This window comes from Desmodus rotundus, chromosome 9 (assembly GCF_022682495.2).
Source record: "Desmodus rotundus isolate HL8 chromosome 9, HLdesRot8A.1, whole genome shotgun sequence".
Classification (NCBI taxonomy): Eukaryota; Metazoa; Chordata; class Mammalia; order Chiroptera; family Phyllostomidae; genus Desmodus; species Desmodus rotundus.
Genome location: NC_071395.1, coordinates 18,757,669 through 18,780,133, shown reverse-complemented (window position 1 = coordinate 18,780,133; position 22,465 = coordinate 18,757,669). Strand labels below are relative to the sequence as shown.

Sequence of the window (22,465 nt, the reverse complement as noted above, 5' to 3'; positions counted from 1 at the left end):
TGGGTTTCTTTCATTCTTTCCATTCCATTTATTATATCTCCACCTTTTAGATAACTAGGTTTGTGAATACTGAAGTACTTTCATTGGGGGTAGTAGTTTGTTGATGGTTTTTCACATGATAATTCAAGTCTGATTGGGAAGAGTTATATTAAATTGTCAGAATTTTATACACCTTCGCAGCCTGACCTGTGGAAGCAGGCCTGGATGGCTGAGCCCTGAGTGCTGAGCCCAGTGGCTGTGAAACGTGGGTATAAACTCAGACTGCCACTTGGTGACAATGGGGGCGGGGAGGATGATTCAGTCTCAAGCCTAACTTACTGGTATTGGAAAACATCGATAAAACTAGCTTAAATAGTTGAGCATTAATAGCTAGCTATTGGGGGGGAAGCAACTAATATTTCATTGCAGAGACTTAGAAAACAAATATAACGGAGAATCTGTATTTTTCCAGTATAAATGAGTTTGAGTCTCTTGAATTAAAACTGTGGGCCTGAAACATTGTCTAGTGTATATATTCCCTGATTCTTTGGAAAAATCCAACCACATTCTCTAAAGTAATATTAAGGATAATGTTAGTTTTAGCACTCTTCCTTATTTTTCTTCTGCCCAGTGTAGCAGTACTTTACAAGCACAATTACCTCACCGAAATCAATTACACTGAATATGCCACATTATTGGTTTAAGTATTATTTCTAAGCCTATAAGTTTAAAAAATTGTTTTGAAACTTTGAGCTTCTAAAATTCATCAAGAAGGGCACTGACTTATTTAATATAGACATCAAAGCCTTCAGCAGTTTTCAGACTGAATATATTATGGCCAAACATTTTATTGCGGCCTAGCTTCACTGAGCCTTGTCAATGAGGTATTAAGTAAAGTACTTGCCGCTTAGCAGATGCTCACCGAGTACCAATTCCTTATTTCCTTCCCTATTCGCACTGATGGGGAAAAAAGGTTCCAGAGTTAGAAAATGCAGGGAATCCACAAGTTTGGTTAAAATATTTTATTTTGGGCTTAGGAAAGTATTACAGAATTCTATGCACACCTTGAGTAGGTGTGGTAGGGGTGCCCAGATGGCTGATGCCTAGTCTCTATCTCAAGTCCTCCCCATCTGACGTTCTTAACTTAGAGGACATGGGAAAGAGAAAACTCAGTCGGCGGTAATAATATTAATGTGCTTATTCCAGCAAATAAGAAAAGGATTGATTGGCTATTCAAAGAAGGCTGCATCATAGGATATATATATATTTTTTTTTGAAAACCCAAATTCTGAATTTCTTACCTTTAGCACCTATGGTACCACTTAATCAGTTAAACACCTATCTAAACTAGTTAATTTTGATCATGTATTGCCTAATTACCTAGCCTTAAATTCATGTTACTAAAATCTGAAAAACTGCAATTGTTGTCTCGATTCGTCTTTACTAGGTTGATGTTCCAGAAGGAGGAAATAGGAAAAGAGAATCAGTTTCATCTCATTGTGTTAATAAGTAAGTTTTATTTGTGTTCTTTTGTACAAAATGCAAAGGAGGTCAGCATTTATATCATAATACTGAGCCTAAACACTTCAGATGTATGATTATTGATTGCCAATGTTTCTTTTTAATTATGAGGAAAACTCGTTTAAAAGCCATAGTGGATTAAAATGCTCATGGAAGTTCAGCATGCTGACACAAGCTGACCTAAGCAACTCCTCTAGTTGATACAGGACACAGGGACAGCAGCAGAGAGGCTACCTTGGTTTTTCCCACAGCCTGGCCTCAGCTTAAGCAGAGCCGGTGTTGTCATCCTGTGTATTGTATTGGGGGTTCTGGTGCTTATCTATCGACACATTTTTTGGAGGGTGAGAACTTTTGTCAGAAAATACGAACCCTACAAAAACTGCCGGACATTTCATATTGCTTTGTTTTTAAGAGAAACTAGAAGAAAGTGAAGGAAGAGTTAAGTTGGGGGGGTCTTCCTTTGTGTCTGAAGACCTTTTCATGAATTTATGTATCCTTTTATGCATCATTGTGACTCCTCTGTGATTAAAACACTGCCACAATGCAACTTTATCTTCCAGTTAAATGAGCAAAATAATAGAATTCACTACCTGCTAATGACTGTAAACCTGTCTTTGAATAGGTCAGACATAAGGAGATGCTCCCTGAGGACTTCAGAAAATAAACGCAAAGGTTACCACAAATAAGAAAACTTCTGATGCCACAGTAGTTGAATTCTATTTCAGGTTCAGTTTTTCCCCTATTTCTAAGCTGTGTTTAATGTGTCAGCAGGTTGAAGTTGAAGTGGGCTTTCATAGCCGTGGATCCATTCTTAAATCTGTCTTAGATTTTGACTTAAATCAGTATTTGATTGGAGCCAGTACCAACCTTTCCTCCTTAGGCGGTTGCATCTCCTTAGCCTGTTGCTATTGAAACTTCCTTTCTAAAGCCTCAAATGGAAGGTTTGGTGTTAAATCATGCCTTCTAGAGACACAGTTTTATGCGTGCCTTTATCTTCTTTTAAATCAAAATTGCCGCTCATTTAAAGATTGTTCTATTGTAATTCTCAGGAATGAGATTAAGTGTGATAGTATGATGAGTTTCTGTGTTCTTCAAACCTTCTAGTTTTGAAGACCATCCATCTGTAGTGCGATGATTGATTCAACATATACTGGGCATCGACTCTGCCCAGCTGATGCCCATTGCACTCTGTCACGAAAGTCTGATGTCTTGCCCTGGGATTCTCAGGGTTAGCACTCCTAAACTTGGGGTTCAGGCTGAGCCATGGATTCACCGTGGTCCAAGAATACAAAGACACGGTGACTGGGGAGATTCTGTGATGCAGCAAAAGTGATCATGAGCCATGGCAGTGTAACCTGACCGCCAGTTAGGGACTTCGGCATGTCTCTGCGACATTGCCTTTAGCCTTTCTGAGCGGACACAGGTTCGTATCTAAAAAGTAAGGCCTATCATTTAGAAAGGTAGCTGATTTTTTCTCATGGAAAAGTTTAAATTATGCCTAGTATCCTTGTTTCATAGTAAACACAGAATATTTATTGAAAGACTGAATGAAGGCTTTAAAGCATTTTATAAATCAGTACTCTCTTGTTTAACCCATAAATGTAATCTCTGTTCAGAGGTCCCAGATGTGTTGCTCGGTTTGAGTATATTGGAGACCAGAAGGATGAGTTAAGTTTCTCGGAGGGAGAAATTATTATTCTTAAAGAGTATGTGAGTGAAGAATGGGCCAGAGGAGAGCTTCGAGACAGAACTGGGATTTTCCCCCTGAACTTTGTGGAACTCCTCGAGGATCATCCCACCTCTGGTACAGATGTTTTAAGTGAGTGTAGAGAATATTGTTTTTGATTATGTTCTGTCCTAATTCAAATAAACCAAATAACAATTTAATACTTAAGCTACATAATAATCCATATTGTCTTATTATAAAAGGTATTTTTAAATGGTCACTTGTGTGGCATACCATATTTTTCGGACTGTAAGACGCACTTCCCCTCCCAAATTTGGGAGGAAAATGTGGGTGCATCTTATAGTCTGAATGTAGCTTACCTGGCTCACCGGGGTGCGGGAGGACGGTGGTGGAGCTGGGTTTTTCCCCCTATTTTCCTACTCTAAAACCTAGGTACGTCTTAATGGTCCGGTACATCTTATAGTCCAAAAAAAATAAATACAGTAATTATTATTGTGGTAATCTCTGGGCGACCTGGTGTGGGTGTTTTAGGTAATTAGCAGTAGCTGGGTATCAGAAATGGCAGATGAAGAATCATAGATTTTTGGACAGAAGTGGGCTATAGAATATAATTAACGGTGTCCTCCTTCACTTTACAGTAAAGGAAAGGGGCCCAGAGAGGGTAGTGCCTGGTCAGTTAGATGGCTGGTGCGTGAAGAGCCTGGTCTGGAGCCCCAGATTCTTCACTCTCCCTACAGTTTTCCTCCAATACTATATGGTCTTTTTATCTGAAGTTTTGACTTTTTCTAAAATGTAGGCACAAAGGTACCACCGAAGACCAAAAAAGAAGATTCTGGAGCAAATTCTCAGGTAGGCTGCTTAAAGAAATAACTGTAATGTAAGCCAGGTTTCAACTCTGGGAGGAATATTAAAATCATAATTATCAAGAGAAAATGTTATAAAATCATTTTTTAGTTCATATAGTAAATGTTTGAAATGAATACAGGAGTGAGCAAATATAGGTTTACAGTTGTGAGTACACGAAAACAGAATTTATTCTTGTATTATTATTTATTAGTTATTGTATTATTTATTTGTATTACAACTGTAAACCTACGTTTGCTCACCCCTGTACTTAGAGGGTTAATAACTTTATTGCATCTACAGCCCATACAATTATATTAGAAAGACATGCAAACCCTGATAGAAAACAAGGAAAGAGACATGATTGGAAAATAAAAGAGATAAAGAGATAGTGTAAGTGGCTGATATTAAAAAATAGTTAACCTCACTAGTCATCAGAATGCCTTGTGAAGCAACAATAAAAGATCATTTAACATACTCTAATTAACAAAGATTCAATACAACTCAACACTAAACAAGTAAGTAATTATGTGAGTGTTAAAAATGAGAAAGTACAAATGATTATTTTTACTTTTTACCCTACAAGTAGGAAAAAAATGGAAAACAACCTAAATATGATCACTATTGGTAGAAACTTCTGAGGCCATGAAAAACTAGATTTGTAAAATAAATGTAATGGGAATAAAATGTTATAGGAAATTGAATATACAACATAAAAAGACTAGAAGGAAATATATTTAAGTTGTTAATATCCAGTTGCCCATAAGTGGTAAGATTATAGATGGGTGGGCTTCCCCCCCCCTTCTTCATACATTTCCAAACTTATAGGATCATTTGTATTATTTTTATAATGGGAGACAGAAAAAATGAGTAAAATTTTGACATTACCAGCTCTGGCCAGATAACTCAGTTAGTTAGATTGTCCTAATATGCCAGGATTGGGGTTCAGTCCCCGGTCAGGGCACATATGAGAATCAACCAATGAATACACAAATAAAACCAATTTAAAAAATTTTACTTACTATATAATGTGACTTCAGAAGTTCAAACAGAATAGGAATGTGGATGACTTCTGTTGTTTTTTGTGATGTGATAAAAGTGTGAGGACTGATGGGATCATTGTTTGCCAAAGTGTCGCTGGTAATTGGACTGTGTCTCTCTCAATTCTTTCATCCCCACCTATGGATCAAGTCAGATAGGAAAGAAAGTGACGGACGTGCTCCAAAAGGCAATGCGCACATGGTTGCCTACATTTCTTGGGAGTGATAAGTGCCAAGAGGTGTAGGGTTGGCTGTGTTAATGCAGGAGCAGGAGGGCTCAGGTGAGGGGGGTTTGTTTGCTTGTTTTTTCCTTTGTTTTATAAGCCATCAGTTGTTGAGAGCTTAGGATGTGCCCGGCACTGTGCTAAGTGTTCTATGTGAGCCCTCATTTAATCCTCACGGCAACACTAAGGTGAAGCTGAAACCTAGAGAAAAGAAGCATCCTGCCCGGTGTCAGCTAGGAAGAGGCAGAACTGGGTCTGGAACCCAGGCTTTCCTCTTCTCCCTGCTCGAGCTTCTTCACAGAGGGCTCCCATCCTGACAGAGATGCCTCTTCGTGGAGCAAAACCTCGCTCTAATGTGTTTGGGATAAAAGCATTCTTGTCAGCACAATCCGTCATACTAGCCCACCACACTTGGGTAGTTATTCTGCCAGCCTTAGAGCTAACTGTGCCCCATAAAATTAAAGTGTGAATTAATGAAGGCCTATATCATGGAATCTGATAGCTTCTGAATCAAGTAAAGACCAACTGCCCATTCTGATCCTTCATAATTTAGAAGAGTTTCACTGGAAATTATATGCCTTACTAGAATTTTTCATAGTGTCATAAATACTATACATAAATATTGTAAGCTTTTACCTAATTTTTAACATATAACTAATGTCATTGATCATAATTAGAAAAAAGGTTTTTATAACATATATATTTTAAAGACTTATTTATTAAAAAGATGGAAAGGGAGGGAAGAGGACAGGGAAAGAAACATCAATGTGTGAGAGAAACATCGATCAGTTGCCTCTCACATGTCCCCAGCCAGTGACCTGGCCAGCTACCCAGGCATGTACCCTGACTGGGAATCGAACTGATGACCTTTCAGTTTGCAGAACAATGCCCAACCCACTGATCCACACCGGTCAGGGCTAGAAAAAAAGGTTTTGCTTAAGTATTGTATATCCCTTAAAATTAGAAAACCCACAAATTCTATCACATCATAAAAATTATTGTATTTTATGATAAAAAGTTATTGGAAATTTTTACTTCTGAATATTGACAGCAATATAAAGTGTTGGGTGATTTTAAGAAGTCTTTGGGATTTGAAATCTTACGACCCCTTAGCTTTTTTCCCACCATTTTTTAATCTTTGTAGAAGTCAATTTCAAATAAAATCTCACATTTCTTATCAAACTTCTGACTTGTAACAGGATAATGGTCTTTCTGGAGAATGGTGTGAAGCTCTTTACAGTTTCATGGCAGAGACCAGTGACGACTTACCCTTCAGGCGGGGAGACCGGATCCTGATCCTCGAGCGTCTGGACTGTGATTGGTATAAGGGCAGGCTGCGTGACAGGGAGGGGATCTTCCCAGCAGTCTTTGTGCGGCCCTGCTCCGGTGTGACAGTGACAGCAGGTGACTCTTACTCTCTAATGGGCGCCCAAGGCCTTTACACCGATGCATATTTCTTTTCCCTCTGGCCATGCTTGGTTTAAATTGTTTGCCTACATTTCGAAGGGTTGATACATAAAGTTTTATAAACTCTCTTCTTTATACTTGAATACTTTGTTAAGAGTTACAGGGGGAAAAAAGATATAAATGTCTTTACTTGGTAATGGCCAATTTTGTCTACTAAATATATTTTCTATAATTTTTTCCTGCTAAGAAAACATCCTTATTCTTTTTGCAAGTTAAATAAATTCAACATTAATTGGAAGTATTCTGTCCAGGGGGTGGGGTGGGGAGAGGGTATAAAGGGACTAAATGGAAAAAATAAAAATAATTAAAAAAATATCCTGTCCTGGGACTGACAGGGGGCTTCATAAAATGTTTGTGTTTCAGTCTGGTGTCTTTCTATTTTTTCGTGTGTTTTCACAGCTGAGACAAAAAGTATGTCTCCATTAGCAATGAAGGCAGGGAAGAAGGCCAAAGCCTTGTATGATTTCCATGGGGAGAATGAAGATGAGCTTTCCTTCAAGGTAAGAATGTGGCTTTGGTTTGGTTTGGTTTGGTTTGTTACCTGTATTTAGCAGCTATAAATTATGAAATGTCTTTCACCGAAGGGTGAAACATTTAGTGGCCTATTGACCATTTGCTAGGATGAATAGGTCTCCTACCCTAAATCTAAAGAACAAGATGAGAGACAGTGAGTAGGGCAAATACAAATTACTAGCAAGGTGTTTAGATACACAAAGGAAAGTCTATTGGCTTGATGGCCCCACAATCCCCATGTGAACTCCTAATGCCTAGGCCTTGTAACATCAGGTCTCGGTAATATCGGAGTTTTCATCTGTAGCCCTAGTAAGGGGTGATTCTCCACGTGGTCCTCGTAGCCTGCTACTGTCATGTCTGTGCAATCAGTGGAGAAACCAGTTGGCACCTACTGCAGCAGCGTCTCATAAGACACTGAAGGCTTGTTCAGAAAGACACTGACCGGGAAATCATCCCAAAAGTTTAAGCTACTTAATCTATCTTCATCAAAGAAGTGCCTTTTTTTCCCCCAGTAAAAACAAAACATTTTCATGATCCTGTTTCCCCAGTCCCTAGTTGGACCGTAGTCAGAAGAAAGCCCCCTTGGTAGTACTCTGGGACTGTGCCAGAGCAAGGAAGGCAAGTTTGGTCGTCATTGGTCTCAGAAGAGCCTGTGTCAGACAGCAGTAAATTTCCCATCATTGGACATGCCCAGTTAGAGCCAAGATGCCATAGAAAGAATGAGAGCGTCAAGGAGTGATTGGACAAGATGAGTCTTAAAACAGTGGGAGACCAAACAAGGTTTCCGCCCATCTACAACAAAATGAGGAAGCCAGGGCGATACTGGGCATGCGCAGGCTGGGGAGTCACAGGGTCAAAGGGGCATGCCGAGATATGTCAGTTATAAGGTTGCTAACTTCCGTCTTCTGTGATGGGGTTTTCCGTTCTTCCAAGAATTTATCTTTTTCATATTAAAATGTAATTTCTATTACAAAATACTGTTGGTAAATGATAGATATTTCCTATGCAAAATTATAATTTGGTAATCCTTTATCTCTTTCATCCTTTCTTTCCCTCCCTCCCTCTTTCCTTTCCTTCCTTCCTTCCTTCCTTCCTTCCTTCCTTCCTTCTTTTCTAAAATTTCTTGGTTCTTAAAATCCAGGTGTTTGCAAACTGTTGCCCCAGTCCTTTTTAGTCTTTATAGTCAGTAGCTCATAATTTATTCTTTTTATCTTTACATAGAGTGTTACTTTGAGTGGACAATCTGGATTCAAATAACACTTTTTTGGTGTTATTTTGTCCTTCATTTAAGTTACAGCAATATAAATAACAATTCACAGTATCTTTCAGAAAAGTAGGTGGTCATTATTTTACAAATAACTGACTGTGAGCAAGATATAGTTCTAGAGCTTTTAGTTAAGGGGTTCTTTACTGCCTTCAGTATTGTTGATCATTAATATTTTATTAAATACCCAAAGAATATTAGTAGATAAAACTTTTTTTTAAATTGTTCTAGCCCTCAGAAAACTGACATACCATGTACGTATGGAACGGAGCTAAGGAAAATAGTTCAGTCAGCTACTATGTTATAATGTAGGAACCAGAAGGAACTTATTTGTAACAGAACTTTGAATAGCCAGAAGTTTTACAGACTTTAGCAGAGTACATTCATGACATTCGATAGTAAGCATTTTTCTTGTTCATTTTCCATAAAGAAAGGCCTTAAATTAAACCATTTTTCCAGAGGGCTGTGTACCAGGGCTACAATAAATCCATTCAGCCTGATAAAGACATTCTTTCAAGTAGCCAGTGTAGTTGCAGGCCATTATAGAATCTTAAACCCAGATTCTAAGAAATAGAAACAATAAAGAACAAAATAGTTTCAGGAGATAATTTCAAAAGTCATGTCATCTGTTAGGCAGTTATAATTCACACATGAATAGATACACAGTCCCTTTTACTGTCCCGATGAGGATAAACCAGTGTGTTCTGAGTCAGGGTGAAGCGCTTTCAGACAGGAAAGAACGCAAATTTGATTATTGAGGCCAGGGAGGATGGAATATGTGGAAGAATAAATGTGCAGTACAAAACGATCAATGTCTTGTGAAAAGGCAGTTACAGTAAAGGCCTTTCTCATTGAAGAGGTCTGCTAGAACATGTGATGGCCATGTGGCCTCATGGTTAGCAACGTGGGCCCAGAAGTCACACTAGATTTTAATTCCGTCTACGCACTACTACACATGCAACACTGAGCAAATATTTAATCTCTCTGAGCTTAAATTTCCTTTTCTTTAAAGTAAGGAAATCTATGCAAATCTCTCTCTAAAATGGGGATAACAATAGCATCTACTTTTAGGACCGCAGTGCTGTTTACATGAGTTCATTTCTATAAAGCGCATAAAATAGGCCAAGGCATACAGTAAGCACGTGACTCCCTCATCTCCAGGTCTTTGCTTAAATGTCGCTTTCAGTGGGGCCTTCCCTGACTGTCCTGATGAGATGGCCGCCAACCCCATACTTTCCTCCTTTGCCAGCTTATTTCTTGGTCTCCCCACCTGGAATGGGTGCTTCAGGCACTGCGGTGTTCACAATGCCCAGAACAACTGTCTGGGACATAGCGGCTGCTTAAGAACTTGTTGTGAAATGGGGGAGTGGGGGGTGTGTGTGTGCACATGTGTATGTACATGTACACACACACACACATGCATATATATGATAGCTGGCATTATTTATGTAGATATATGTACATACACACATATATATAATAGCTGGCATTATGTATTTAAGAAGAATTTGCATTAGAAGTGAATTTGGGGAGCACAAAACAAACAGGAAAATAAAAGTGCAACAAGGGTGACACTGGCAAGGAAATGGCTTTGAGGGAAAAGGCGCACGAATGGCATCGTTGGGTGCAGATTAGCTTTGTGGCGTATCATGTAATCCTCTCGGCAAACCATGATAAACAAGTCAAACAAAGAGAAGACTATACATGCCTCTCCAGGTGGGCTGCCCCCCATGCTTATACTCAACAGAAGCTAGTAATTATTTCCAATTCTGTCTTCTTTCAGGCTGGAGATGTCATAACAGAGCTGGAATCTGTAGATGATGACTGGATGAGTGGAGAACTAATGGGAAAGTCTGGAATATTTCCCAAAAACTACGTTCAGGTTTTACAAGTCAGCTAAAGGTGAAGCTTGACTGTGTTCCTTGGCACAAGAACTCACTTGAACTATCACTTTGACTATCAGACGTGGTGTTTTGTTCTTTTTGTTTTTGCACTATTTTTTTAAACTGAAAGAAATATCTATGCTGTACGTGGTACACTAGAATTTTCTGAAAGCAGAGAATGTTTAGATTTTGTAGTCAGCTTTCACTCACAGTAGAAACATGCACGTGAAAACCCATGAGCAAGCATTCTCCTGAGGAAAACATCAAGCAAGATTAGCAAGGCAGACGAACACTTCCCCCAGGAAAGTGCCTGGTGGCACAGCCGCACAGGGAGGCTTACAAGCAAAAGTTGCGTTTGGACATCTATTTTCATCAGCAAGAGTCAATTAACCATGCTCCTTTTTTACTTTCGTTTAAAAAGAGGACATTTGATACATTTCATTTCTGATATTCAAATTGATTCTAACAGCTTGAGTGCATTATCCTCATTTACCAGGGCAAATCCTTATTTCAGGAGCAGAAGTTTATTCACTAGTTGGAGCCTTTGTAAGAATGTGGTGAATCAGCTCATGCTCACCAAATGCTATTTGTGTTAATAAGTGTTTCCCCTTTGTCCAAGGATTTGAAGGGGGTTAAAATTCAATGCATCTTAGTCAAAAGAACCAAAACTGTCCTGAGATACCTTGCTAATATGACTAACCCTTCTACATACCCGCCCTACTTACTTCTTTCCTCCATTTATACTTTATGTTAACAGGGTTGTTATAAAGCACATTTTCTGATTCTGCAATCATTCTTTTGACAATTACTGGTACCCAAAGAAAAATTCATTTTCTTTGTGTTACCCCAGTAATATAGAAAAGCTGTGTCTTGTTATAGTGGTACATTATGAATCACATATATCTCAGAACACAGAGCGACTGTTAAGATGGAAAACAGTGCCAAGCCCCCACAGCTCATTTCTTCCCAATATAATCACAATGAAAAACAATTCGAGAAGACTGAAGGCTGATATTCTTTTGTTTTTTTCCTAGCTCATCCCTATATTAGAGTAAACAAAAAAACACTTTCCTGCTATATCCATTGTTATGCATGCCAGGCGTAAGATAAAAGTGGTTCTTTTAGGACTAAATCAACTACAGTTTATGGGCTAAAGCCAAATAGGTTGAAGACAATCTTCCAAACATATCAGTGGAGCAGAATTTCACTGGAAATGCACAACACTTCCCCAACAATGTTCATGACTTTCTTCTGTTTTTCAGAAGAGTTTCATATACTGGGCCACTTTTTAGTGTTTGTTACTGTTTCTCATTGTCCAAAAAGGCAGCCAATGGTCAAACTATTATGTGAACATGAGATGGGGGGAGTTATTTACTTTTTTTTTTTGCTTCATCTTTGGTTGAAGGTCATCTCCCTGCTATATGGTTATAACTGATAACAGGGCTGTTTTTCCGACATGTTTTGGGTAAAGAAGACAATATAAAGAAAACTTGTGAAATTTTACTCAAGAGCAATTTCATAAGAAATGGATGAATTAAAGCCCTATCCCAATTAAATTCCCACTTGCAGCAGGTTGTATAATAGGAAGTAGGGTGTGTGTCAGGAATAGGACATGATGTATATTTCTTTGCCTGTGTAATCTTAACATATTAAAGATCATGAAAACTTAGCTTTATTGGAGAAAAGTATCCTCTTAAATTTTAGCCTTCTGTCAGCAGAATGATAAGTGCAATAGTTGTACGTCTCTTTGACATTATAATAAACTGAACTGAACTTTTCAGTCCTTTTCTCATACCAGACTGAGTTTTGTGAGGATGGAAATGGTATCTTCTCTTTATACCTCCAGCCCTTTGCTCAATATAGTCTCAGTAAAGGTTGGTTGCATGGATGGATGGGTGAATGGATAACTGGCATATATAGCGATACCATCTTGGATCCACTGAGATCCAATACTTCCCTCTTTAATTTGTTGACAACAGTCTTTATTGAAACAGAATTTGCAGTTTTTCTGTCATTTCACTTTATCATGCTACATTTTTTGCTTGTCATTTATTACCTACTCAACTGATAAGAAGACAAAATGTAGCTCGGTATGGGTTTTCATAGGTGTTTTCTTTTTTTATATGTTGATTGAGCTTAGTTTTTATAGTCTGTGAATTTCATAGGGAAAAATTGGAATGTATTGTTTTTCTTTTCAGGAGTTTTAGGGAAAACCTGGTATTGTTCATCCAAACCTCCTCAAAGTAGAATCTCCAAATTCTTTTTCTTTTTTTTAATTCAAACTAGATAAGTCAATATATTATTCTTACCCTTTTGATTACCCCCTTTGAACACTAAAAAACTGCAGGATTTCATTAAAAGATGCCCTTGTTTACATGGCGGGAGGGATAATGTAATATATCTTTCACTGTGCTCATGGGGAACACAGATTTTGAATACAGCCTGAAACATTCCAAATGAAGTAGCAGTGCATTTATCAAAATGTGTTGTTAGAACTGGTATTTAAAACATATTTTTTCCATAGGGTTTTTAATACAGATATTCTTAACAATAATTGTTTAGTTTCTATTCAGTTTCTTAAGTTTAGGTAAAATATACCTAGGGAAATACTGATGAATATATGGGCATATTATAAGAAGATAATTATTATAATCATTAATGGTTTATTCCTTTTAATTCAATGCCATTTTGAATGCCACTGAATGAACTCTTTTAACAGTGAATTTTTCCAGAACTAATAGGAAATCATTTTCTAACCTAAGCCTTTTTACTTCACTGTAATTATAGAGGGGGAAAAAATACAAAGCCTATCTCAGAACAACAGCACCATCTAGGGGCCTCTCACCTAATGGCAAGTTCATCCTGTTAAACCACAGAAGAGTCTGCAGACCAAATGGTTTCCCTAAGGCCATACAGGTATGGCAGAACCTAAAGCAAAATCTAGTTCTACTGATTCCCAATTCAGTAATTTTCCCATTTGTTGTGTTGAAGTGGTACATTTCTCTTTAGCAGTTAAACAAGTATACTTGATCTGTTTTATTGGCCTGTAAAAGTTGTAACTTCCTACATATGATAGAAATAGAACAAGTTACAATGAATAAATTAAAGCCTTGAATTTCTTCCAAGAACAGTCCTTCTCAGCTTCTCAGTTTTATATAGGCAGCTTATATTGCTGTTACCTAGAAACTCAAATCTGAACTGATGCATTAATGGGGATTTTTTTTTTCTGTTTAATAGGGAACATTTGAATTCTTGGAACATCAGATCTTGAGAAGGTGTGTCTGTAGGGCTGTGCTCCTGGTAACGGTGGAGCAATCCTAAACATAGGTTTTGATACAACTGTAGCACAAAACACTGCTTAGCATTTTGGAGTATAATAGATGAACTCAAGCACTGTTAAGCTAATGAATTTTTATTTCAGAGTCGGACACATTCTGGGTTTTAAAAAATGAACCATAATTGTATGCACACCACGGACTGTTTACCTGTAAATTCTGCGAACTAGGCAATAACTCACTGAAAAATTTATCAGGATAAATATCCAAATTCATAATTCAGAAAGGACAATTATCTACCAGTTGTCTATCCTGTTTTAACAGAAATTAACTGACAATCTTCATACCAAAATATTGGCCCATATTTAGTTCTTCTTTATAATTAAAATGAAAGAAACAACTACATGTATTTCTCTAGTCATATCCAAGTTTTTTATTGGATAGAGCCCTGACTCAAAGGATCACTCACGCCCACCACTTTGTTCCCCTGGCCCCCAATTGGCCAACAGTTGAAGAGCAGAGTTGTTCCTCAGAGCCTCAGAGCCTGTGGCTAACCCTATAGTGCAGTGCCATACCTGAGACGATTCTAGGGAGACAGTGTTGTCTCCTCTTTAAACATACAAAATATCAAAGCTATTGAAAATATACAGTGATGGCAAACATTATCCGATTCATCTGTATATACAGAGCACTCTAGGGAAGATGAGTGTTGGGGAGCAGGCAGAGGTCTGCATCTTTGCTGGTCTGAGGAGCCTGGTTGGGCTATGAGAAGGCCTAGTTGTCCAGTGCAATAAGAAAGTTGGGGTCAAGGTCAGAGAGCAAAAGAAAATAGGACACTAAGACACTGTGTGTCTGTAAAACTAATTACCACGTGGGACGACTGCCCCAGCGCAGGTGTGTTGGGCTGTTCCTGGGGGATGGGAATTGCTGGCCTCTGGATCATAGGCTACAGGGTCCAGCAGAAGTAACGCCTGCTTGAGTGTGGTTGGTAGGGTAATAATATGGGTGTAAAAATTTATAGTTTTAATTTGAACATTCACCTAAAATGTCATATGGCATGCTTAAGTGTGACATTGTTGTGTTACAGAATTACATGCTTATAATTTTGTAATAAAGGAGGGTTGTTATTTGTGCCAGACCCTGTATTTGATGGATACAGGGAGGGACTGCCTTACAAAGAATAAGGGTAATGATGAAGCCATAGCTGAGTAGATGAGAATCAGGATCCCTACTGAGCAGAGAGCTGCACACTGATGTTCCCCACAAAGCCAGCAGCCAAATCACTCAACCTTCAGAAAGTGAGATTTTCTTCTTCAGGATTTGGTAATGAGGACCACTACCATCAGGCCATAGCTGGCAGTAATACTGACCCTGACCTCTGGAATGTTGGACATCATATTCAGATCTGGCCATGTGATTCCTGGAGGTGATGCCCAGATCACCATGCAGAACTATCTGCAGAGCCAAGGTCCTGAATACCATGACAACCAGGAAGCCCACGACAGAAAAAGTGTATCTAGGTTTGGTCCAGACTTGGATAGGTATGAAGGGGCAAGTTCATCATGTGGATAGCATATCCCTTAGTAGAGAAACAAAGATGCAGCAAGTCCATCACCTAGCTGGCCAGGCCCACATTTATTTTAAAATTGGGGAGTGACTTGCATAAAATGCAGATAACTAAGTATATAATTCTGAGTTTTATCTGTACTTACATAATCACCAGTAAATATATAGAACATTTTCATCACCCCGGAAAGCTCCTCATACCTTTGCAGTCAGTTACATCCTCCTCTCGTACCCCACCCCTGCAGAGCAATCACTGTTCTGATTTCTAGCACCATAGATTCATTTTGCCTGTTTGGGAACTTCTCAAAAATAGAGTAATGTAGTATCTGCTCTTTCCTTGCTCAAATGTAATTTGAGATTTATCCAATGTGTGTGCAACAGTTCATTCCCTTTAGTACTCAGTGGTACTTGATCATAGAAAAATACAATTTGTTCTTCACTGTATTTGATTTTAGAGGGAGAGGAATCATTGACTTGTTGTTCCACTTATTTTATGCATTCACTGGTTGCTTCTTGTATGTGCCAGCTGGAGGTTGACCAACCTTGGTCTATCAGGACAGTGCTCTGTGCTACCTGGGCCAGAACTAACTTATCTGTTCTCTTTTGGGGTCTTACCCAGTTTTTAGCCATTATGAATAAAGCCAGTGTTAACAAGTTTTTCCCAGTTTTACTGAGCTATTATTGACTGGTATGAACATTCTTAGACAAGTCTTTGTGCACATAGGATTTTACATATAGCAATCCTAGAATTAGTTGATAAAGTAGGTGTTTTATTAAAAAAAAGCCACCTGTTTTCCCAAAGTGGTTGTACTGTTTTACACTCCACTGCCTTATGAACTGTTTTCCCATTTGTATTATCAGTTTCAGCCACTGGTTGTATTTTGACACAAAACAATTACAATACTGCAGACTTCATGGTCTTAGCAAATATTAACTACCCTTCCTTGTGTTCACACGTGTATTACCTATTACATGATATCCAATTGAGAATTACCCATTAAGTGGTCAAACTGGAATTATAGGAAGGAATTTTAAGTTTGGAGGTGTTAATGATTGTTCCAAGAAATCATTTTAGAGTTGAAATATTGCTTCAAAACAATTGGAGAGCGAGTGCCAGAAACTGCAGTTTAGACATTTTACCCAATTTAGCTCAAAAAGCTAGCCTGCCAGTTTCAGTGGACACTGGCAGGACATGAGACTCCTAGGACTTTCTTACTGCAAAACCAATGGTCAGAGCTTTTTCATTAGTTTCCCATGCCCCCTCTCCCCCCATCCTACATGGTGAAGCAAAGGGCCCATCACACAGTGGGTTACATTACATAGCAGGACACTAAGTGGAAGCAAGCCTGCTCTTTTTCGGGGGGATACATTACTCTTCCCTCAAGGTTTCCCAGGACACGAATACAACCCTGAGAAATGGCCCAGATAAAGAGCAGAGAATCATATTCATGACATGCCCAAGAGCAGGCAAGACACTCAGGATCCACAGCTGATTGCCTCACAATTCACTCCTCTGCAGGACACGTTCTTGGACAAAGTAGAATTTTTACATGAATATGGTCCTCCGTCAGGCACTGATTAACCCAGGTTAGAACCTCATAATTAAGGCTATCATCCATAAGGCTCAGTAGCAGATGTAGCCAACCTGTGGTATTGACCTCAATCATTCTCTCCAGGTTTCCACACTGAGTAAGCCAAGGGGTGGGGGGAGTACTAGGTCTGCACCACCCTGATGTAGTCTAAGGCCAGACTATTAGTCATCACAGCCTGCATGAATTTAAACTGATATGCTGATCCTTGTCAATGATTAGAGGCAATAGATGGGTCAAAACCTGTCCAAAATGGAGGCATCTCATAACCCATTTTTCCCCACATACAGACGTATTACCTCAAAAGGGCACAGGTCACTTTCTGGGGAGTACTAGTAATGGCCCAGGACTGAGCCTAGGGTTCTCCAACACCAAGGTCTCGGGATAAACTAGCAAAGGAATAACCAGTGATGTGGGAGGAAACCTCTGTGGGACTTCGAAGGACAGTTAAGAACAACAGGAGGAAATCAATGGTCAAATGTCACTAATACAGGTCAAGTTACAGGAAAGAGCATTTGTATTTAAAAACAAAAAACTAAAAGCCAATTGGCTCTTCCCATTAGTCAGTCTACCACAGTGGTTCTAAAGTAGGGTCCCTGGGCATCAGCATCACATCCAACTTCAGAAACTCCAGAGGGAGGGCCTGCAATGTTTCAACAAGCCTTCCAGATGGCTTAAAAACCATCAAAACTTTAAGCCATGTCAAAAAAGGGTTTCCTTTTATTAGCCATCTCTTAACACCTCCAGATCACTACAGCTTAAAATAATCACTACCCTTTCTCAGCTACATAGAGCAATAGATAAAATCCAGAAAAGTTCATGTTACTATCAATTCAGAGCATGTGATTCAGCAAGCTGTAAGACGGTTTTAAAAGAATGATTAGAAATAAAATATCACAAATAGGCCTGTTTATTTGTCACCATTAAATGTCTGAATTTAAACAGATTCTTGGACTGGGGGCTCATATCCATCAGCTCGTTCAACTTTAGCACCTGTCTCATCCCCAGTAGCTTTTCCAGAACTGCTACCTTCACCATGAAGCTCCATGAGTTTTCCCACTAAAAGGAAGAGTAAAATTCTGTTAGTTATGGTGTACTGTATCTTCAACACTGGTCCTTCAATACTGTGTAAGCATGACAGAAAAAAAAAGCCAGCATCTGGACACTCAAAAAACACCAAAAAAAAGTATCTGGCCACAATTTCCCCCCCAGGAATCCAGTGATTTTTTACTTACATTCAAACTTGGGCTTCTTCAGCATTTTGACTTTTCTAACAAAGACATCATGAAGTGGATAAATAGACTGGCAAGCCTTTTCTATGTCTTTCCCAATGCTATCTGGGATCCTGCAAACCAGTAACAATAGGTTAAAGTAAAGGTACACGGAAACCCCCCTCATTTAATCCACATAACTTCTCATGTAAGATAGTCTACTACTGTCCCTTTACAGGTGAAAGTGAAATGATCTGAACTGTACCATTAGTTACCGAGCAAAGTCAGCACCTGAGCCTTCTGAGTCTACACCTTTTGCCTTTTCCATTACACCCTCTCAGTCAGCTGCATGGGAACATCAGAAAAATGTTCAGTTTTATCACTGGACATCATTTGGGACCGAAACATTTTGTCATCACTTACTCCCATGCATTACTGATTTTGGGGGTTTTTTCCTATTCAACCTCACTGCCTTGAGATAGTTTCACCCCAACAAGGACAAAAACCAAATAATTGCTGAGTAATTGATTTACTCAGCAATTAGCATGCTTTCATTTCAAGGGAGGTAGCTAAATGGTTTCACGGACAGGCTTTAAACACAGGTCTGACTCCACCTTATCTTTCCCTCCCTTGAGGGTTAATCAGATTCAGGGTAATGCGGTGACAGGGAACAGAAACTTACAGTTTATTGACCACTTCTTTCAAGTCATTTGTCTGCACCTCTCGGGTCATGATTTCCATCATCTTCTTCCGGATTTGGCGGACCTGTTGATGCTGAGCATAAGAGGTCTTCCGAATCTGATTGTTGCGTTTTTTAGTAAAACCAACACAGAATAAACGAAGCAAATACCCATCGGTAGTCTTGACATCAACATGAGCTTCAATCATGGTCTAGTGGGAAAAAAAAAAAAAAAAAAAAAAAAAAGATACTGTCAGTTATACATGTTTTTTGTTTTTTTTTAACCCTCATCCAAAGAGTTTTCTTTTTTTGACTGATTTGAGGGAGATGGAGAGACAGACAGACATTGGATCTGTACGTGACCTGACCAGGAATCGAACTTGCCACTTAGGCATGTGCTCTGTCTGGGAATCGAACCTGCAACCTTCTGGTGTAGAGGTAACCAACTGAGCCACCCAGCCAGGGCAGACATAACAGGTTTTAATATTATCAATTTTTATCCCTCAAATTCTAATACAAAAAAGGGAAAGGTCACGTATTCATCATGCATTAAGTATAATATAAATTCCTCTCAACAATACTCCCTCCTCCCATCTATCCCCACCATCACTGGCAATAGCACCCACCCAACTTTTTACAAATACGTGACAACCTTTTAACATTCTTCCCCTCAATCAGCGGTAACTCTGAAACACAAGAAAATAGGTTCTATGAGACTACAATATGGACGTCAACACTTATTCCATCTTTTAATAAAAAGTGTTCTGAATAGGTGAAATGTTAACAACACTTAATACATATGCTTTTAAGTGTCATCATGTTCCAACTAAGGCCATGCTGACAAATACTCAATTTCACAGCCAAAATACACAAAAAACTATCTTAGGTGGCAATAAAAACTGAATTTCCTCCTCTGCATTTTGTAAGTTTTATACCTTGGTTCAAAAAATGAGTATAATTATAGCAAAAGGACCTTAAAATATTTCCAGAAATGCAACCATAGAACCTTAGGGAAACATCAGAATTCAATGAAATTATATAATCAGTATGTATCATCTGCAACCAAAACATTTTGTCATCATTCACTCCCATATACAAAGTATCCTTAGACTGGACAGTTAGCCAGACACATCTGAACCAACACAATTATTTCCTACATCATACTAATATTTACTAGATGCTTTCTGTGTCAAGCTCTGTGCTAAACATGGATTTCATCCTAACTCCATGAGATGACATCCCACACTTACCCACATTTCAAAGATAAAGAAATCATGGCTCAGCAAGCTTTAAGTTTCTTGCCAAAGAGAATACAATTGGGAAACGGAGTCAAGACTTCCACTTCACATCAGAGGCTGTGCTACTCTATATTCCATATATTATTCTACATTGCCAGAAGTAATTAAGTCTAAACCACCTGTTCAGTTTAAAATCCACTAGCAAAAAAAATAATAATAATAATAAAATAAAATCCATTAGCTTTTGAGATCCAAAGAGTCTGAAGACAAGCAAAATTACAAACCTGAATCTAGACATTCCTCAATCAGCCACTGATCTATGCAATAAAAAAACTAACCCGGCAGTAATAAATTTTGAACTCAACTTAAATAAACAGGAGTATCATGGCTTGCTCCCTGCTGTCACTCAAGTGTCAATTCCAGAGTAAGCACTCAATAGTATCAAGAAACATCAAGGTTTTAAAATGATCACCTAAACCTGAAGGGCATGACATGCCCCTTGCTGACATCATACCCTGACGTGACATCACACTGTGGCCATGCATGCCACAGCACTGTGACGCTAAGAACTTTCGTTCTCACCTGCCATTTTTTGACCATGGAGCACATTTTGTCACGGGTAAGATCCATGCCATGGAAATTAGTCAGGCAGTTTTTGCCCTGAACATCCTCAGTAATTAGCTTGAATTTTCTAAATGCAACTTCATCATTCTGCAGATCAGCTAGGCTCACTTCAAATACTCGGCCCTTCAGACCATCCGATGCGATTTCTGTAAAACAAGAATCAGTTGTCTTGTTAACATTAGGAACCACATGAGCAAAGTCAAGCCAACAAAGATAACTGTTCATGCATGAAGTTGAGCTTACAATGTTAAAGTGTCATCTTGCTTCCACCAGTGTCCCCACCCCAAAACAAGCACCACAGGGGCCAAAGCTGCAACCAAGAGCTGACATTTCCTTAGTCTCCAGCCACAGGACCAACAGGACCAAGACACATATATCTCAATTAAAAAAAAATACAAACCAAGAATAAGATACTCACTGGTTCCCTGAGTTCTCGTGACTAGTGTTTTTCCAATATTTCTTATGTTGAACATAGCTGGTGCTTTCACATCATACCAATCTTTCTTAGAAAATGGATCAACCCTGGATTTAAAAAAAGGCTTCGGTTTTATCGCAGATCACATGACTTTTTACTTGCCTCATTCTAATAACTTTACACGTCTAACTGGCGATTAGACCTCCCACGGGCAGGTTTGTAGCTCGAGCTCTTCCCACACTGTGTCCGTCTCACAGTTAAGCCACAAACGTGCGCACTCCCCACCACGCAGGCAGCACTGCCTCTCAATAACACGCAGGTCACTGGTACAGGAGGGCTCGTCCTGGTACCCCAAGCTCTTTTACACGGCTGCTTCACGCGAGCCTACTGGGAGCTCCCCGGTTCCACCCCGCCCAACCAGAAAAGCGGTGCGGCGTACCAGATGGACAGGAGTGCCTTCCTCAACTCCAGCTTTGAGGCATCCATTATCTGTGGCATTTAAAAGGCCCGTGAGCCCACAATACGCAACACGCCATCGCAGACTCGCGGCGGCAATCCAACTCAAAGCGGCGCGCACAGGCCCAGAAGGCCAAGGGGAAGATAGCCGGCCCGCCGCGACGCAGCACCCGGATCTGGCAGACCGCAGTTCGGAGTTTACCAACCCGGCACGGCCAGCTGAATCCGCCTGGCATCCTCGCCATCCGCCCCACACCAAGACCCACGACCCTCCCGCCGATCCTAGCAGGACCCCGAAAATCGGAGAGCCACGACAGTCGCCACTTACACTTTCTTCTTTGCTCCCTTTTTGCCACCTTTTGTCAGGCGCTTGTTCTTGCCCACCGCCATAGTGCTGCTCAGAGAGCCAAAAGGGCGGAAGTAGTACTCGCGCGAGAACTTACGCGTACGGGGGCGGAGCCCGCCATCGACGTGACCTTTGACCTGTGTTTCTCGCTCCTCAAGAATATCGCGACAACAGGAAGGCACGCCCCCAGCTGTAGCTGCGACAGCGCCCTCCAGTGTGGGGAGACTCGCCGCGGAGACACTGTGCTCCACCTCCCGCGGGGGCGGTGCCGACCTGAGGTCCAGGCTTTCGGTTACCGGTGGTTTCCGTGGCTCTGGTACGCGGAAGTAAGTTTCCGTGGGAGGAGATGCCCACTCAGCGTCTTTCAAAGCTGAAATCACCATCTCACCCGGAAACCTATTTCTCCGCCAGGTTTTGGAATAAGCAGATCCAGGTTCAAATGCTACTGTCAACAGTATTAAGCCTTGTCACCTGTCTATTGCTTCAGTGTTTCCGTGCTTAAAGTGGCGGTATAGTAATGAACCTACCTCGTAAGATTGTTAGTAAGATTAAACAAGTAAGACATCGGAGGTGCTGGTAATTCTGCTTGTTGATGCGGGTGCTGGTCAGTGGGTATGTCAGCTTTGTGAACATCCGTCAAGGTGT

The 22,465-nt window shown here is 39.8% G+C and overlaps 2 protein-coding genes and 2 non-coding genes across 13 annotated transcripts in view; 1 reads left to right on the top strand and 3 right to left on the bottom strand.

The window, feature by feature from the left end:
- SH3D19 (SH3 domain containing 19) overlaps positions 1-11,728 on the top strand; it is a 140,795-nt gene extending 129,067 nt beyond the window's left edge. For all 10 annotated transcript variants that reach the window (XM_071219158.1, XM_053910384.2, XM_053910386.2 and 7 more), the window contains 6 exons: positions 1,427-1,488; positions 3,117-3,319; positions 3,984-4,036; positions 6,494-6,698; positions 7,161-7,261; positions 10,322-11,728. In XM_071219158.1, the coding sequence (XP_071075259.1) occupies positions 1,427-1,488; positions 3,117-3,319; positions 3,984-4,036; positions 6,494-6,698; positions 7,161-7,261; positions 10,322-10,438 (741 nt within the window). In that variant the 3' untranslated portion in view covers positions 10,439-11,728. The remainder of the gene's footprint in view (positions 1-1,426; positions 1,489-3,116; positions 3,320-3,983; positions 4,037-6,493; positions 6,699-7,160; positions 7,262-10,321) is intronic.
- A 6,015-nt stretch (positions 11,729-17,743) lies between these two features.
- On the bottom strand, positions 17,744-21,955 carry RPS3A (ribosomal protein S3A). The gene is made up of 6 exons (XM_024569076.3): positions 21,803-21,955; positions 21,022-21,125; positions 20,562-20,749; positions 18,745-18,953; positions 18,087-18,196; positions 17,744-17,910 (listed from the first exon to the last, which is right to left on the bottom strand). The coding sequence occupies exons 1-6, from the start codon at positions 21,862-21,864 to the stop codon at positions 17,789-17,791; spliced, it is 795 nt and encodes a 264-aa protein (XP_024424844.1). The 5' UTR covers positions 21,865-21,955; the 3' UTR covers positions 17,744-17,788.
- Positions 18,417-18,486, bottom strand: LOC112312730 (small nucleolar RNA SNORD73). Its single transcript, XR_002975619.1, has one exon. It is a non-coding gene; the product is annotated as a small nucleolar RNA SNORD73 (small nucleolar RNA).
- On the bottom strand, positions 19,756-19,828 carry LOC112312731 (small nucleolar RNA SNORD73). Its single transcript, XR_002975620.1, has one exon. It is a non-coding gene; the product is annotated as a small nucleolar RNA SNORD73 (small nucleolar RNA).
- Positions 21,956-22,465: the final 510 nt, after the last annotated feature.